This window comes from Coregonus clupeaformis, unplaced genomic scaffold (genome assembly GCF_020615455.1).
Source record: "Coregonus clupeaformis isolate EN_2021a unplaced genomic scaffold, ASM2061545v1 scaf5325, whole genome shotgun sequence".
NCBI classification, from domain to species: Eukaryota; Metazoa; Chordata; class Actinopteri; order Salmoniformes; family Salmonidae; genus Coregonus; species Coregonus clupeaformis.
The window spans coordinates 1-16,707 of NW_025538779.1; the positions used below are offsets into that span (position 1 = coordinate 1).

At 38.6% G+C, this 16,707-nt stretch overlaps 1 protein-coding gene and 1 long non-coding RNA gene across 3 annotated transcripts; one reads left to right on the top strand and one right to left on the bottom strand.

Moving 5' to 3' along the window:
- Positions 1 to 10,538: 10,538 nt before the first annotated feature.
- On the top strand, positions 10,539 to 14,814 carry LOC121566037. Of its 2 annotated transcripts, XR_006000776.2 has the most exons (7): positions 10,539 to 11,012; positions 11,091 to 11,369; positions 11,469 to 11,783; positions 11,930 to 12,108; positions 12,338 to 12,508; positions 13,660 to 13,874; positions 13,950 to 14,814. It is a non-coding gene; the product is annotated as an uncharacterized LOC121566037 (long non-coding RNA). The 2 variants fall into 2 exon arrangements; XR_006000775.2 differs by lacking the exon at positions 11,930 to 12,108.
- Positions 13,564 to 16,275, bottom strand: LOC121566036. The gene is made up of 3 exons (XM_041876283.2): positions 15,699 to 16,275; positions 15,235 to 15,453; positions 13,564 to 15,140 (listed from the first exon to the last, which is right to left on the bottom strand). The coding sequence occupies exons 1-3, from the start codon at positions 16,049 to 16,051 to the stop codon at positions 14,933 to 14,935; spliced, it is 780 nt and encodes a 259-aa protein (XP_041732217.1). The 5' UTR covers positions 16,052 to 16,275; the 3' UTR covers positions 13,564 to 14,932.
- Positions 16,276 to 16,707: the final 432 nt, after the last annotated feature.

Below are 16,707 nucleotides of genomic sequence, written 5' to 3' on the forward strand. Positions count from 1 at the left end.
CAGAAACTGGAATACGTTTCTAGAGTGAGCTTTCCCAGCTAACAAAATTACGTTCCAGGACGTGACCAAAGTTATTTTAGTCCCTACATAAGTAATGATAACGTTATTGTGAAACGTTCCTTCTACGTAGCTGTGGTGTCCGCTGACAAAACTTATGTCCCAAGTCTTTTCAGGACGTAGAAATGTGGGGGATTTTAAACCGTTAAATATGTGCATTTTTAAGTCAACCTCATAACGTTGCTAAACGTCAGAAAGTACGTTGAGAGCCCCATAAAATGCAGTTTCTGGTAACGTAACTTTCGTCAGTGGGTACCTATAGTACCAATAAGGCACGTAACAGTGTGATGGGGACAAGGACATTCCGGCTGGCCAAACCCTCCCCTAACCCGGACGTAACAGTGTGATGGGGACAAGGACATTCCGGCTGGCCAAACCCTCCCCTAACCCTAAGAGCAGACAAAGAGGGAGGGGGAGACTTGCACACAAGTGGAATGTTCTGCTTGTTGAATTAACTGTTGCTTGACTGTGAAACTGTTTGGTTGATATCGGTTGAGTTGATGAATGAGAGATATATTGACGGATTAAAAATAATAATAATTAAATAAATAAATAAAATAAAATGTTATTGAGCTATTTATAATATTCCTGAGTTAAGCTGTTTGCTTATTTCTTAGCGTGAATGTGAATATAAGTATGCATAAAATACTAAATTGTTGTCTGTTCCTGAGAGAGAGGAGGTGCTGACCAGTACATCAGCGACAACAACCCAGTCCAATCAAGGCCAGTACTGTTCTTATCCACAAAACCTACTTTCCCTTACAGGATATAATACATACATTGTGTATACATAGAATATTTCATGTTGTCACCATTTCGCAGGAACTTGGCAACAGACTGATGAATTGATGTAATTGATAATTGCACATTACAGTTTTTGTGAATGACTTGTTTTGATTAGAGTTGTGTTGGAAATCCAGCATTGACATTATTCTGTAAAATTAAGGTAATTGGGTGATTAATAAGCAATTGGTTTGTGAGTGCTGTAGTGTTGCTGGATTACAGGTCTTTTCTTTTTGGATTGCTCTGAAGTTGACTACTTTCCTTTACTTTTCCTGATCGGATGTGGTAAGATTGCCACTAATCAATAATTTGGTAAAATACAATTAATAAAATAAATTGATATATTGACTAATTATTTAATTGATTGATTAATTAATTAATTTTAATAAAAATAAAATAAAATAAATAAATAAAATTAAAACACAAATATTTAAATTTAAAAAAATAAAAGAAAGAAAGAGGGAAACACATAACAGAGTCGTTACAATGGGGAAAAAGGACATCAAAACTACAAAAGCAATTACTCCTCTTGATGTAGTACAGAATAGTAATCCTCTAGTTAATGGTATAGCAAGATTATCCGAAAAATGGAATAAACGTTGGCCTGACATTGAACAACCATGGCCAGTGGAAGGGACTCTTAACCCAGACGTCATCAAGATAATGCAAGTGCTTGTATCCACGTATAAGGCAGATCAGAAGAAGGGGAAAAAAGGACAGCAACGTAAAGAAAAGAGACAAAGAGAGCTGGGTGTTCTTAAGCTGTTTGAAAATGAAGGACAAAAACGGATAAAAGATACAAAAGATAAGAGAGACAGAGGTACAGAGAAAATGGCAAAAGAGGTGAAGGTGACAGAAAAACGAATGGCAGAAGTCAATACACCTTTCTCACATATGGATTCAGCAAAAACACCCCCACCTTATGAGAAAGAAGCCAAGTTTAAGGACGTTTATCCTCAGCTTCCAGTGATCATTCAGGAGGGTGATTATTGCATCAGAGATGAAGATGAACGAATAATAGAGAGAGGACAAGCAGAAACGACCATAAAGATGAATCCAAACTCCAAAAGCAGGAAGAAAACGAGATGTCTGGAAACTAAGGGTAGAGTGAGGTTAAGGAGGATGGAACTTGATGATGATGATGATGATGATGATGATCAGAGTGATTCAGAAGAGATCATGGGTGGATATGACCCTGTCATCAGACAGAGGTTGGCCAGAGTGGAAAGAAGGGGTGATGGAAGTTGGAAGAAGAAGAATACAAGTAATTCGAGTTCTGATGAAAATGAAGATGGAGACAACGATGAAGATTTGGAGATTAAAGGTGCTTCATATTCAAGAGGATTTTATCCTACAATGACTAGCACAGAAGAAATAGAAAGAGATATAGACCGATGCGTATCATACCTGTATAAGGCCAATAATTTAGAAGAAGTAAAAGAACTGGAAGAACAACTCAAGAAGCTAAAGATAAAGAAAAAGAAGCTACTGAGAAAAGAATCCCAAGAATCTGAGAAGAAATATACATTGAGGCCAAGGAAAGAGGGCACTAGTAAGAAAATTATGCCGGTGATCATTCGAGGACAAAACCTAGAATATAAGCCTTTGCAGAATACCGATATGTCAGATATACTTGAGAAGCTGCCTACTCTTCAAGACGGAGCATATCCTTGGATTTCAAAGTTGGAAGAAATTACGGTGGGAACACAGTCTGCCATAGGAGACATTAAGATACTTTTGGCTAATCTCCTTGGGATTCCAGGCATGGAAGACATTTTTCAGAGAGCTGGACTTCATAGATATGTGGGGACTGCAGTGAACGACCCTGAATTGTTGGCTGCAAGTAGAAATCGGCTGTGGAGAGCACTGAGAGATACGTTTCCAACAAATGTGCATCCTGACAACATTCTGATTGACCCACTAGGACAACAAGAAAATCCGAGAGCCTACGTGTCAAGAGTTCATCAAGTGTGGAGAAATATTACCGGAAATGATCCAGATGTGAGTCAAATTGAGCAGTCAATCTTGAGAGCTAAACTACAGATGGGACTGCCCTTACCGGTAAGGAGCAAAATGGCAGAGGTGGTTGGACTTGGGAGCATGACAAAAGGTGTCTATACAGATCATATAGCCCATCAAGTGGATCTGTACCGGAAAAAGGAACACAACCAGAAAGAACAGGACCAAGAAACTCTCAGAAAACTCAATCAAATACAACTGGTGGAGAAGAAGAAGGAGAAGAAAAGCTTTGGTTATGCAGAATCAGTGTAAACCAAATCAACAATCACGGCTACAGCTTCAACTGAACAAGGTCAAATGCAATTGTACCAGCCACAACTAGTGGTACAAGTTGTTTCACATCCATAGATAGTTTCTGGAAAGAAAGAATTTCAAAGGAAGATACAGGAGCAAGTCAAGATCATCTGGAGGACCGGTGAACCATTATAAGGGCCCGGAGCAAGGATTCTAGAGGTGCCCAGAAGATCCGAAAGGGGGGTGTCAGCTGGTAGCATCAGGACCGGAAAAAGATCCAACAATTGAAGTGAAAATAAACAATGGACCATGGGAAGTGATGATGGATAGCAGAAAGGCTTTTATCTGTGTTCAGCCTGAAGAGGTTACACATCTCACTATGTCAAATCAACTAATTAGGAGAAGGATTTGGGGGTGAAGATCAGCGATTTCTGAAAATGATGATTTTGGCTCAAGGACAAGGAGAGTCATAAGCTGTACGGATGACACATGAATCTGTTTGAAGTGTGAAGATGGATTAAGAATCTATGGAAGAAGAGATGTTGCAAAAAGTTCAAGAATGTTTGTGATATCAACACAGTACTGATATTGGACTTGTGAAATCAGCCCAACCGGTGAAAGTTTAACTTCGACCAGGGGCCAGACCTCCTTGGAAGAATCAGTATCCATTGAAAGATGAAGCAATCCAAAGGATTGAACCATAAATTGAAGGACTTTCGAAAGCAAGTGTTTTGAAGACAATGAAAAAATCCTTAGAGTAGCAATCAATTATTGTTTTGGAGAAACAGTTAGCTTATGTTGTAAAAGGGGAGATTAGAATAATCACAAAGGAGTAGGATTTTTGGGAACCATATTTTCTTGAATAGATTGACTATGTCATAGGTAGGTGCATAATCTGTCAAAAAAATAATGTTTGACTGTTATTCTTGGTTACATTCATATACCAAGAGGGGCATAAGATGTTCAACTAAGCTAAAAGATGCTCAGTCGGTTGCAAAGTTGTTGTGTAAAGAAGTCATAAGCAGGTGGGAATTTCCTGACTTAATATACTCAGAAAATGGGAAAGAGTTTTGTGAATAAATCAGTGAAATGGTTTTTGAAAAAATTAGAGAAAAAGAAAAAAAATTGGAAAAAGTCAGACTAAAATGTTATGAAAACTAGGGTTGAAATACAGTGGGGAAAAAAAGAATTTAGTCAGCCACCAATTGTGCAAGTTCTCCCACTTAAAAAGATGAGAGAGGCCTGTAATTTTCATCATAGGTACACGTCAACTATGACAGACAAAATGAGATTTTTTTTCTCCAGAAAATCACATTGTAGGATTTTAAATGAATTTATTTGCAAATTATGGTGGAAAATAAGTATTTGGTCAATAACAAAAGTTTCTCAATACTTTGTTATATACCCTTTGTTGGCAATGACACAGGTCAAACGTTTTCTGTAACTCTTCACAAGGTTTTCACACACTGTTGCTGGTATTTTGGCCCATTCTTTCATGCAGATCTCCTCTAGAGCAGTGATGTTTTGGGGCTGTCGCTAGCACACGGACTTTCAACTCCCTCCAAAGATTTTCTATGGGGTTGAGATCTGGAGACTAGATAGGCCACTCCAGGACCTTGAAATGCTTCTTACGAAGCCACTCCTTCGTTGCCCAGGCGGTGTATTTGGGATCATTGTCATGCTGAAAGACCCAGCCACGTTTCATCTTCATTGCCCTTGCTGATGGAAGGAGGTTTTCACTCAAAATCTCACAAAACATGGCCCCATTCATTCTTTCCTTTACTTTACGGATCAGTCGTCCTGGTCCCTTTGCAGAAAAACAGCCCCAAAGCATGATGTTTCCACCCCCATGCTTCACAGTAGGTATGGTGTTCTTTGGATGGAACTCAGCATTCTTTGTCCTCCAAACACGACGAGTTGAGTTTTTTTAACCAAAAAGTTATATTTTGGTTTCATCTGACCATATGACATTCTCCCAATCCTCTTCTGGATCATCCAAATGCACTCTAGCAAACTTCAGACGGGCCTGGACATGTACTGGCTTAAGCAGGGGGACACGTCTGCCACTGCAGGATTTGAGTCCCTGGCGGCGTAGTGTGTTACTGATGGTAGGCTTTGTTACTTTGGTCCCAGCTCTCTGCCGGTCATTCACTAGGTCCCCCGTGTGGTTCTGGGATTTTTGCTCACCGTTCTTGTGATCATTTTGACCCCACGGGGTGAGATCTTGCGTGGAGCCCCAGATCGAGGGAGATTATCAGTGGTCTTGTATGTCTTCCATTTCCTAATAATTGCTCCCACAGTTGATTTCTTCAAACCAAGCTGCTTACCTATTGCAGATTCAGTCTTCCCAGCCTGGTGCAGGTCTACAATTCTGTTTCTGGTATCCTTTGACAGCTCTTTGGTCTTGGCCATAGTGGAGTTTGGAGTGTGACTGTTTGAGGTTGTGGACAGGTGTCTTTTATACTGATAACAAGTTCAAACAGGTGCCATTAATACAGGTAACGAGTGGAGGACAGAGGAGCCTCTTAAAGAAGAAGTTACAGGTCTGTGAGAGCCAGAAATCTTGCTTGTTTGTAGGTGACCAAATACTTATTTTCCACCATAATTTGCAAATAAATTCATTAAAAATCCTACAATGTGATTTTCTGGATTTTTTTTTCTCATTTTGTCTGTCATAGTTGACGTGTACCTATGATGAAAATTACAGGCCTCTCTCATCTTTTTAAGTGGGAGAACTTGCACAATTGGTGGCTGACTAAATACTTTTTTTCCCCACTGTAACTCTAGGATATTTGGAATATCTGATTGTGGGATAATTATATTATTGTGATATTTAGTGTTTTGTTATGAATCAAAGGGGGGAAATGGAATGTGATTAATTTTATATATAATTTTATATATCATTTTTAGTTGATATTGATGTTTTAATTTGCATGTGTTGTTTTGCAAAAGATACTGTTTGGTCTTTTCTTTTCTTCCAGAAGCATATGGGGGAATATGTAGAGGGACTCAAATACTCAAACATGGACAATATGAATGGACTGGAGGAAGTGGAACAAGGAAGGTGTGGAAATGTTCAGATTCCATCATCGACGTTGCATTGAAAGTCGACACTGTGGAGGAGATGAAGTGTAGTGGACTACATTCCAGTGTTATATTCTTTCTGTATTAATTTTTTGAATAATTATGTTTTCTGTTGTTGGGTACATGTGGGGACCTCAGATGTTTTTGTTTATTTCGTTGAAGCTTAGGGATATTGGGTCTAGGCAGGGACAGAAAGAATCCACAGGAGGGTCCGATGGGTCGACCAGCCTGAATGTGGACATTTTGATTGTATTTTGTTTGCTGGGGTTTTCATATGTATTCAATTGCATCATAGCTTAAAATGTATTGATAAAGATTTATAAATTGATCTGGAGTACTTAGGTGGTCGCCTAGGGCAGAGGGGCCGTGAGAGAATTTTCCTGTCTTGACTGACTGATGGATATTTGGAATGAAAGCTGCCAGACAGGTTTTTCGCTCTTACACTCCATAACAATTTATTTACACTCCATAACAATTTATTTACACTCCATAACAATGTATTTACACTACATACAAAAATGTGTCTATATAAACATGTGTTTATTTTCCATAAATTTGGATTTATTGCTAAAGTTACTCAAGAATTTTTATTTTATTTGTCATAATCCTATTCTCTTTGTTTTCGAGACTTAATTAGTCTCGAAGGGGGGAAATATGTAGTGTCTGAGGGTCTGTGATTGTGCTGACGTTTGCAGAAGAGTGTGTTAGAGGAAACTTGGCTCTGCTTGCTGAAACATCTGGAAAGCATTACTAAATTCCTGGAAAAAAGGATATGGGAAGATATGTAGAAAAGCCAGGGATTGGTGTATTAAAATCACGCCATACTATGTCACATAGGATATAAATGCCAGGTCTTGAACAAGGGAGGGATGAATAGCAAATTACAGAATTGGCTCCGGCTGTTCTTCAGATATCTGCAGGTATCTGTAAATCTGACGCTGAAACTCTTTGTTATAATAAACCTTTATAAACAAAGTACAGTGTCAGCGGACTTCTTATCATCACGGCATTATCAGCAACGTTTGTCTTTTCACCACATGGATTTAACAAGAGACATCGATAAGGGATCATAGCTTTCACCTGGTCAGTCTATGGCAGGGAAAGAAGCAAGTGTTCCTAATGTTTAATACACTGTGTACACCGTCTTTCTCTCTACCCCTCTCCCATGAGCTGTGGGCCACGACACAAGCTATGGATTCTCTCTATCTCATGAGCTATGGGCCATGACACAAGCTATGGATTCTCTCTATCCCATGAGCTATGGGCCACGACACAAGCTATGGATTCTCTCTATCCCATGAGCTATGGGCCACGACACAAGCTATGGATTCTCTGTCTTTCTCTTCCTGTCTGATCATGTTTAGATACTTAATGTTTTGTTAATATCAGTATTGACTTGTAACTTAGACTTCACACCTTGGGCAGAATGTAACTGAAAGGTTGCTGGTTCGAATCCCTGAGCAGACTAGGTGAAAAATCTGTCGATGTGCCCTTGAGCAAGGCACATAACCCTAGTTCCTCTGAAAAGTAATTTTTTAAAAGTAAATCGTTAATTTTACAATGTCATTACATCTATTTCCCTGTAGTCTTCCACTTCAGACCAATTCTTGCTAGTCAACAAAAACTCATTGCCAAATGCTTGCTTGCATATTTTAATCGTCTTTATGGTGTCAGATAAACATTTTACTATACTTAATTAATACATAAATTGAAGTATTTTCATGAGTCGCAGGTGAGGTGTTCTATATATATGATCACTAAAGAACCTGCTCTTACCATGAGAAACAGATTTCCCAATCTTCTCCTCCTCTTCTTCATCTTTAATGTTGACATTCAGCTCCAGTGTTTGACTGCAATCTTCCAGCTTCACTGATGCCATCTCTGGATCCTGCAGTGCAAACTGGGCTCCACTGTCACAATCAGGACCCAGTGACTGTAGGTTTGGACTCAGTGTGGAAGGAGAGAGGCAGGCTGGGTTTGTACTCACTGTTAATCTGTTAATCAATTTGAACAATTGCTGCCTAAAATGCTGTGGTGCTTACTAACACAACAGGAAATATTGTGTTAGATGTGGGCCATCACATGAATTCTCAGCTCTTTCACTCTGAATATTCATATCAATGAATCACCCTCAAATGGACCATCAATACCAGAGTTCTACAATACTATTTACATAATCAATGGTACATTACAACAGCCTGAACCTCAATATAGTCCTGGGCATATATTGAACTCTAACAATGGGGGAGGGAAAGGGTCTGTTGAAATGAATACTGTAGTGGTGTGAGAAAGGTAACACAAGCTTCCTCTCTAATTCCACTCCCCAATAGTAAGTGGAAACACTTAAAAATGGAAAAAAAATACAAATAATATATTTGTTGTTTTATTTCATTGTTACCTAAGAAGAAAACCTGTCTAAGTCCTTTATACTGAAAAAATCTATTCATATGCATTATAGAAAATAATGGGGATTAGGAAATTGGATTGTCCCAATGGTGATGTGTTGAGGTGTAGTGACATGTTTTGACTAGATAAATAATATAGAATAGAAATTGTATAGTTCAAATGTTTCTAGTAAAAAAAAAGTATTTGGTTGCTGTGTTCAAAAGGCATATTTTTTATTTATATTGCAATTTTTTATTTAACTTTTATATGAAACATTTCCACCGTGATAAAACACAGTGCTAAAGGTTTTAAAACAGAAGCTGCCGTATGCATGTAGATTACGTCACCATAATTAAGCACTGGGAGAAGCGTTGCTTGAACAATCTTCCTTCTACTTTCTTAAGTGAAGCAGGATTTATTTCTATACCTAGTTTTTTTGGCAACTGAGCAAATTGTAGGTCTTATGAGCGGAAACTTGAAGGCTGTGAGACTTTTGCGCAACTTCCCGTGCGCGTTTCCAGTGAACACTGAGGCTGTACTCTTCCAGTTTTAGATAGCTTTTTATTTCTATGATATAGCCTACAGTAGCCTATATGTGGTGTTCAATGCAGGCCTACATTGCAGGATACTTTAAAACACGTTTTTACATTATGAAGGGCTTGACATGAATTCTTGATTTTTTTTTACTTGGTTTGTAACACCATGTGCCAAATAGGTGACTGTAAATTGTATAGGGTTGTATGATGCAAGAAACCACTTTACAAAATAATATTAATTATTATTACCATACAGAGAATTAGACAATGTAGGCTACCCCTCTGCTTATTGGCTTATTTGCATATTCAAGCCTGTCTCAAAATACAACACTGCCTCTTTAATTAAGACATAAGCTTTTTATCTGACTGGCTTTTCAAAGACAGCTTGAAATGTAGCCTACACGTTTTGTTCTCTTGTAGGAAGCAGTAATTCCCCATTGCTGACCTATACTTATGTATAACTGGGCTAATAACTCGCTAACTAGCAAAGAATATCAACAAATGTGCAGACGCGCGGCTCTGCGGTCTGATCTGAACTGCGCATTCACTCGCGGGTGATTGAAAGACCGCTCGTGGGCTACTCCCGTCAATAGAATTCTACTCGGTTCGGACTGGCTCTGCCTACAACAAAATCGTTGATCTATATAGTGCAAAATAATGGGGCGAACTCAGTTAAATTCAATCTCTTGCGTCTCTGCGCGGCATGGCATTTCTTCTTCTCTGCAGTCCTGGAGGAAGTGCGCGGCTGCGCAGTTTAGAGGGAACATTGCCTGCAGCACACCTTTCCTATTATTAGTTAATCTAGATTTGATAACGTCATTAAGCAAGCACACATTGTGTCCGTTAGATAGTTATTGAGCCAATTGCAAGATGCCTGATCTAGGCTTATTTCTACGGTGGCCGGGAAGTGCAAAGCAACATTACAAAGAATGAAACACTTTTACAAAGCTCGAGACAAATTTACATTTTGGAAAACAAATTTACATTTTGGAAAACAAATTTACATTTTATAAAACAAATTTACATTTTATAAAACAAATTAACATTTTAGAAAACACATTTACATTTTAGAAAACAAATTAACAAGACGCAAAACACTTTTACCAGTCCCGAAACAAATTTACAAATGACAGATTCGTCACGGAAAGGGAATGTACCATAAACCGGAAGTGACGTGCGTGGTCTTTTCGTGGAGTTGTTGTGGAGTTTATGGCGTCAAATAAGTTTATGGTGACCGACCGAACATGGACTGCGGCCGAGGGATGTTTTGCCCGTTTTGTGGCAAACACATGAACAGCTTAACGCGGTTTTGCTTTACGTGTGGTCGGTGTTTGGAGTTTTTAAAGGACGCGGACAAGACGGAAACACAGGGGACGTCTCGACAGCCGGACAGTGCTATGCAAAGTAAGTTTAGCAAAACCAAAACGTTTACTTGATTTGACTATTGTAGGCCTGAAGGACACCTACTGGTTTTAAGATGTCTACAACACCTACTCTAGCCCAGAACACCTTGGACACTAGAAAAGACCCATTGTCTCTCATTTCATCTGTTTGACTCGCTGACGAAGGCTAGATGCAAAAACGCATTAAAGTTCTTTTAAATTGGTTCTGTATGGCTTGGCCACTTGCAATACAAGCATTTTAATAGTTAAAAAATAGTAGTTTGAGCTTTATTTTATTTTATACCTTTTCCATTAAAAAAGAAACTCAAACTAACTCAGATTTGAGTCCAGGAAGCGCTCCTATCCACATGTTCTCAAAATAATCTTTTTTTTAAATACATCTTTCTGTTCCCTCTACTACTACATGCTACTCAAAGCTACATTATAGCCTTTATCATGGAGCTAATCATTTTAATATGTTTTATCATGTTTCAGAGATGCACCAGGACAATCAACAATTCAGCCTGGACGGGTAATAAGGCAGAGTGTGGCAGCATGACATTTCTTGCTTTCAGTGTTGTTGTTTCATACATTTTAATCTTTTTTTCAGATAGTAATATCTGATGCTGAGGATCTGGATCCACCGGAAGCAAATCCAGAAAAAATTTATTGCTACAGGTAAGTAAAAAAAAAAGAAAAGATAATGACTGACATAATTTAAATGTATTGAACTGATTACATGGGGAAGACATTTTTGTTTGTAAGATGTTTTAACATGAAAATGGCAATTTCCCAACAGTAAATACACAGACCTGTATTCACCAAATGTTGAGCAGGAGGACGAAGAGCCGGTTGCTGTCAATGTGAAGAATTTCCAACACACAGCAATGTAATATGCTTTTGACTATAGCACTCCAGTTTTTTCACTGTACAATAGTTCTTGTATATCTGGAATATCCACAAATGAATTAACTTTTTGTCATTACAGGGAGGAGACGGACATTGCATTACCTGACATCGTAGCAAACCTGTCTCTTCCTATTGATCATAAAAAAAGTCAGCCGGTTTAACATCTCAAGGGATAATGTTTGGGATGGGGCAGTCAGAGGTTTCAAGCGTACAACATATTCTGAAACCTGTGACATGCTGGTGAAATTTACTGATGATACTGGTGTTCTGGAAGAGGGAATTGACACTGGTGGTCCAAGACGAGAGTTTTTAACTCTACTGATGAAACACCTAAAAGACCGGCCCATTTTTGATGGACCAGAAGGACATCGGTTCTTGGTCTACAATGCAAAGGGTATGCATATTGGTTGGATGTGTACTATAGGCTACTAATGGTTGGTTAATGCTCATTGACCAGATATATCACATGACATATGCTTGCATATTACAGTATATACAGTAATGCATTGTTTTAATTTTGCAATATGAATTCATTCACAGCTGTTAGGGAGGATGAATACTACTTGGCAGGAAAGATGATTGCTGTGTCAGTTGTGCATGGAGGTCCAGGACACCATTTCCTGTCAGAAGATCTTGTACATTATCTTGCAGGCCAGCCTTCATTCAAAGCAACAAATAATTTAATAACTGATGAAGAAATAGGGAAAGCTTTGCAAGAGGTGAGAATAGCATAAGGGTATGGTAGGGCAGAGTTTTTCATACTTACTGCAGTGTTTTTGAGACAATGTTTACTTCCTATATCACGTGCGGAATATATTTAATTAATTTATTAGTTTTTGATAGTGTAAGATTACACCTTGCTATGTACGTTATTAAAAAAATAGGCAAGGAGATACAGTGCATACAGTTATTGACTGGGGTGTTTTTGCCCATTTTCATGTCTTTCAGATTGAGAATGCTGCTTCATTGGATGCTCTGCAAGAATGTATGATGAGACACAGCACAATGTTACAGACAGCAGGTTGTCTGAGACGTGGCTACTGTGGAAGAAAATAAAGAAATCGTGTCAGACTACCTCCAATGGTATATCATTGACCGCAACTCATCTGTAATTGACAGGTAAGATGATATTTGTAGTGATGAGATTTTTATTTATTTATGTATGAATTTTTTGTTTGAAATGCCTCATGGTCCCCATCTTTGGTTTATGCAAGTATGTATATCTGTTATCAATTTGTCCTTAATCAGAATTTGTACCTTAGTGTATTTCAACGGATATGTGATGTCACTTCATTCTGTGTCAAACTACAGTGCCTTCATTAAGTCTGCACACCTTTATAGATTCAATTTAAAATATATTTAAATCCTTTTCCTCATCAATCTACACACAATACATCATAATGACAAAGCAAAAACAGAAATTAGATCTTAGGTTTCTCCTCCTGACTAACTCTTCCATAGAGGAAAATCAGTCCAGTTACCCCTTAAAGTGATCCATCCACCTCTGCTGCACATCTGGCAGCAGAGTGATGGTTTGAGGCTCACTTTACCCATCAAACCCTTGATGACTTGCTGCTGTTTATCCAACCACCTGCTCCATACTGTAGCAGTGTCATTTACAAATGGATCTATTTCTGCCCTCAGTTCTCATAGAGATCCTGACATGCAGAGAGGTTTTAGTATCTCTTGTAAATGTCCCTGAAAATCAGATATAAAGAGTGTGGTGATGTTGTGTGTAAAGCCTGTAGCTTCATACACGAGGAATCCAGGCTGGAATTACTTCCAAAGGTGCTTCAACAGTGTACTGAGAAAATGGTAAATTAACTTGTGCGAATGTGATATTCCAGTTTTAAATTTTTATTAAATTTGCTACAATTTCTAAAAACTTGTTTTTGCTTTGTCATTATGATGTATTGTGTGTAGGCTGATGAGGAAAAATATTAATATTACTATTTTAAATTGAATCTATAACGAAACAAAGTTGTGAAAAAGTGCAATGGGTGTGTAGACTTTCTGAAGGCATCGTGTGAGTGCTCAAGCCACCCATCCGTCTGTGTCATTCCAGTCTTTTGTTTCTGTGTGTTATACTTAGTTTGTAACAATTAACGTTTAATGTGCAATGCAAAAATAGGGTTTTTGAAATCAATTTTCAACAATGTTAAGGTGGATAGTAATTGTAGAGAAGAGAATATTTAATAGTTTTCTTTAGATAATTTTAAATTCAATTGGCACTACACAGCAGTGAAACAATGTTTGTGTTCACTCTGTAGATTCAGAGATGGTCTTTCAACCCTGGAGTTTTTGACTGCACTACAGCAACACCCTACTTTGCTGGCTCCTGTCATGTGCCACTCTGAAAGGCGACTCACTGCTTTTGAACTTGAGAGACTCTTCAAACCTGACCTCAGTCCTTCGGGGAGTAATCGAAGACTTAAAGAAAGTCAAACCATGGCCTACTGGGCAGACTATCTCCTTGATTGTGAAGGTTTGTTAGTTTGTTTTTTATAACTAGTTAAGAAAACACATGGCAGTGATGTATCTGAATTGTTTTTCTTTGCAGAAGGCCAGGCTGCTGTGTCTGTGGAAGATGTTTTGATGTTTGCTACTGGGCTGTCTTCACTTCCCCCATCTGGCTTGGAACCACTGCCTCAAATAGAGTTCCTGGAGGACTCTGCGTTCCCAATGGCAAATACATGTTCAAACTCCTTGAGATTACCACTCCTAGACTCATACTTTGTTTAAGTCACAAATGGACTTTGGAATTCAAAATAGTCCAGGATTCGGCTGTTTCTAAGCTATATGATGGATGACCCCTAAAGTTAAGACTCTGAAAAAGTTCTTGTTGTTAAAGGTTAGGGTTGGGCATCATTTAGATTTTAACGATTCTGATTCCAATTCCGATTCTTCCTTTCGAGTCCGGTTCTTATCGATTCTCGATTCCGATTCATTGAGTGGTGGAGTTGAAACGGGTCACATGCTTATTTCACAAATAAGAGGAAAGTTTTATTTTGATTCAAAGGTGGGTTGCAGTTTGACGGGGCTTTTTCAATGTAAAATAAAGCCACACTAGAGCACCGCTTACTGTGCTCCATGGCTGCAACACAACAAGCACCTGGCCGCTACAGAAACCAAAACTTGCGCATGTTAAATTTGGAACCCATGATCAGATTTGAAACCCAATCCTCCAAAACGATTCCAATAAAGAAACAATTCCGATGGAATCGTAATTTTTTTAACTATTCCAAGTAGGAATTGGTTCTTGATGCCCAACCCTATTAAAGGTGCACTTTTAAAGTGCAGTTGCCAAAGTTGTTTTTATAATGTTACTGTATGTGAGCATGTTCTTTTCTCACAGTAAACATTTTGAAAATGTTTTAGATCCATTACTCTCAATACTACAAAAGTGTAATAAATACTGATTACTATTTTTGATTAATTTACTTCACACTTAAAAACAATTAAGCTTTGGGTGACAGATTCATAAATATTGTGTTCAGACAGCAGTATTCCACCACTACAAAAAACCCTCCCTTTTTGATCATTTCATAGCTGAGCCATTTCTTTTAGTTTCATGTACAGTTCGGATGCAGACTCCCAGTTGTCTGGCTTCTGTAACTGATTGTGTTCCATGGCAAAGTCCAAGTACTCCTGCATGTTTGGGTCCCCACAAGGAGTCATTGACAGGCTAGCCTCAGGAAGGGCATCCAGTTCAGCTTGTTCACTTTGAAATCTGCAGTCTCTGGAGCCAAACCTATGTTAAATAGAATACATAATTGCATTTATTTTCATTTAAGCTAAAACGTTACATTAATGCTTTTATCTGTTTATTATCACCAATGTATCACCTGTGTGGTAAGTAGTAGAGTTCATTGGGCACTCCTCCTGGACATGCTGCTGTTCTGGAAGGGCAAATCCTGTGGCTGTTCCACAGTCTCACACACTCATCCAAGTCCTTCTGAATAACATCACCAAAGCAATATCTCAATAGGCATTGATGCTCATGACTCCCGTTGAAGTATCCGGCATCTCTAAGGTCGGCAAATAACTCCATCCAGAACTGAGACCTATAGAAATGGATACAAATGTTTAGTTATACTATAAATAATAAAGGTTAGTTATAATGAAATGTATGGTCTGTGCATCTTTTGGTCATTCGATTTTCTTTTCAGGAACAGCTACTTTTCCTGACGGGCAGGATTTGCTTTACAAATTTGTATTGATAATTATTGTGCTCGTTTTTCATTAATCGTTCCTGAGAAGAAAATCGAATGACCAAAAGATGCAATGACCCTTTATGAAGACAACTCACCTTCCCTTTCTAAATATAGACCACCAGGACTCAATACGCTGGTTATTTATAGATGAGCCGTGGCTGGACGCTCCAGAGTAGTAGTCACTGTGATGGTGGCGTAGGGTACATTGAATTGCAGCCATTATGCCGTTCTCAGTGCCGCAATCAGTCCTCAGTCTCATGGGGATGACACCGAGGTTTCGCACACATGACATGAAATAGTGAGCAATCACTGTTGGGTTATTATTTGTTGGTCCACATTGAAGCCACAATACTTTACGTGAAAATCCATCTATGCATCCCGAAATGGCCAAACCGAATGGCTTAAGTTTGTCATAACCATCTGCGTGCCACATATAGTTAGGTCCCATTGAGTAGTTGTCCAGGTACACGAAGTTGAAATCTGATGGCGTTACTCACGGCGTTTGGCGAGGAATAATCCTTTCTGCGGTACAACCCGGCTTCGTTCAGTTTACTTTTAAGAGTCCTCAAGCTGATGTTTACACCGTGTAGACTTGACATCATGTCCACGATTACAGCGTACGAGTGACCCTCGTTAAAATATTGAACTTAATGATGCAGTATGTCTGGTGTTTCCGTCTTGTCCGCGTCCTTTAAAAACTCCAAACACCGACCACACGTAAAGCAAAACCGCGTTAAGCTGTTCATGTGTTTGCCGCAAAACATCCCTCGGCCGCAGTCCATGTTCGGGCGGTCACCATAAACTTATTTGACGCCAACAACTCCACGAAAAGACCACGCTCGTCACTTCCGGTTTGTGATACATTCCCTTTCCGTGACGAATCTGTCATTTGTAAATTTGTTTCGGGACTGGTAAAAGTGTTTTGCGTCTTGTTAATTTGTTTTCTAAAATGTAAATGTGTTTTCTAAAATGTTAATTTGTTTTATAAAATGTAAATTTGTTTTATAAAATGTACATTTGTTTTCCAAAATGTAAATTTGTCTCGAGCTTTGTAAAAGTGTTTCATTCTTTGTAATGTTGCTTTGCACTTCCCGGCCACCGTAT

What these genes read in the sequence shown, in the direction of transcription:
- LOC121566036 (XM_041876283.2), bottom strand. Translation starts at nt 16,051, where the DNA reads ATGGGACCTAACTATATGTGGCACGCAGATGGTTATGACAAACTTAAG. An exon ending in TCTATATTTAGAAAGGGAAG is followed by an intron (nt 15,454 to 15,698) that starts GTGAGTTGTCTT and finishes CCATTTCTATAG; the next exon opens with GTCTCAGTTCTGGATGGAGT. An exon ending in CTCTACTACTTACCACACAG is followed by an intron (nt 15,141 to 15,234) that starts GTGATACATTGG and finishes TATTTAACATAG; the next exon opens with GTTTGGCTCCAGAGACTGCA.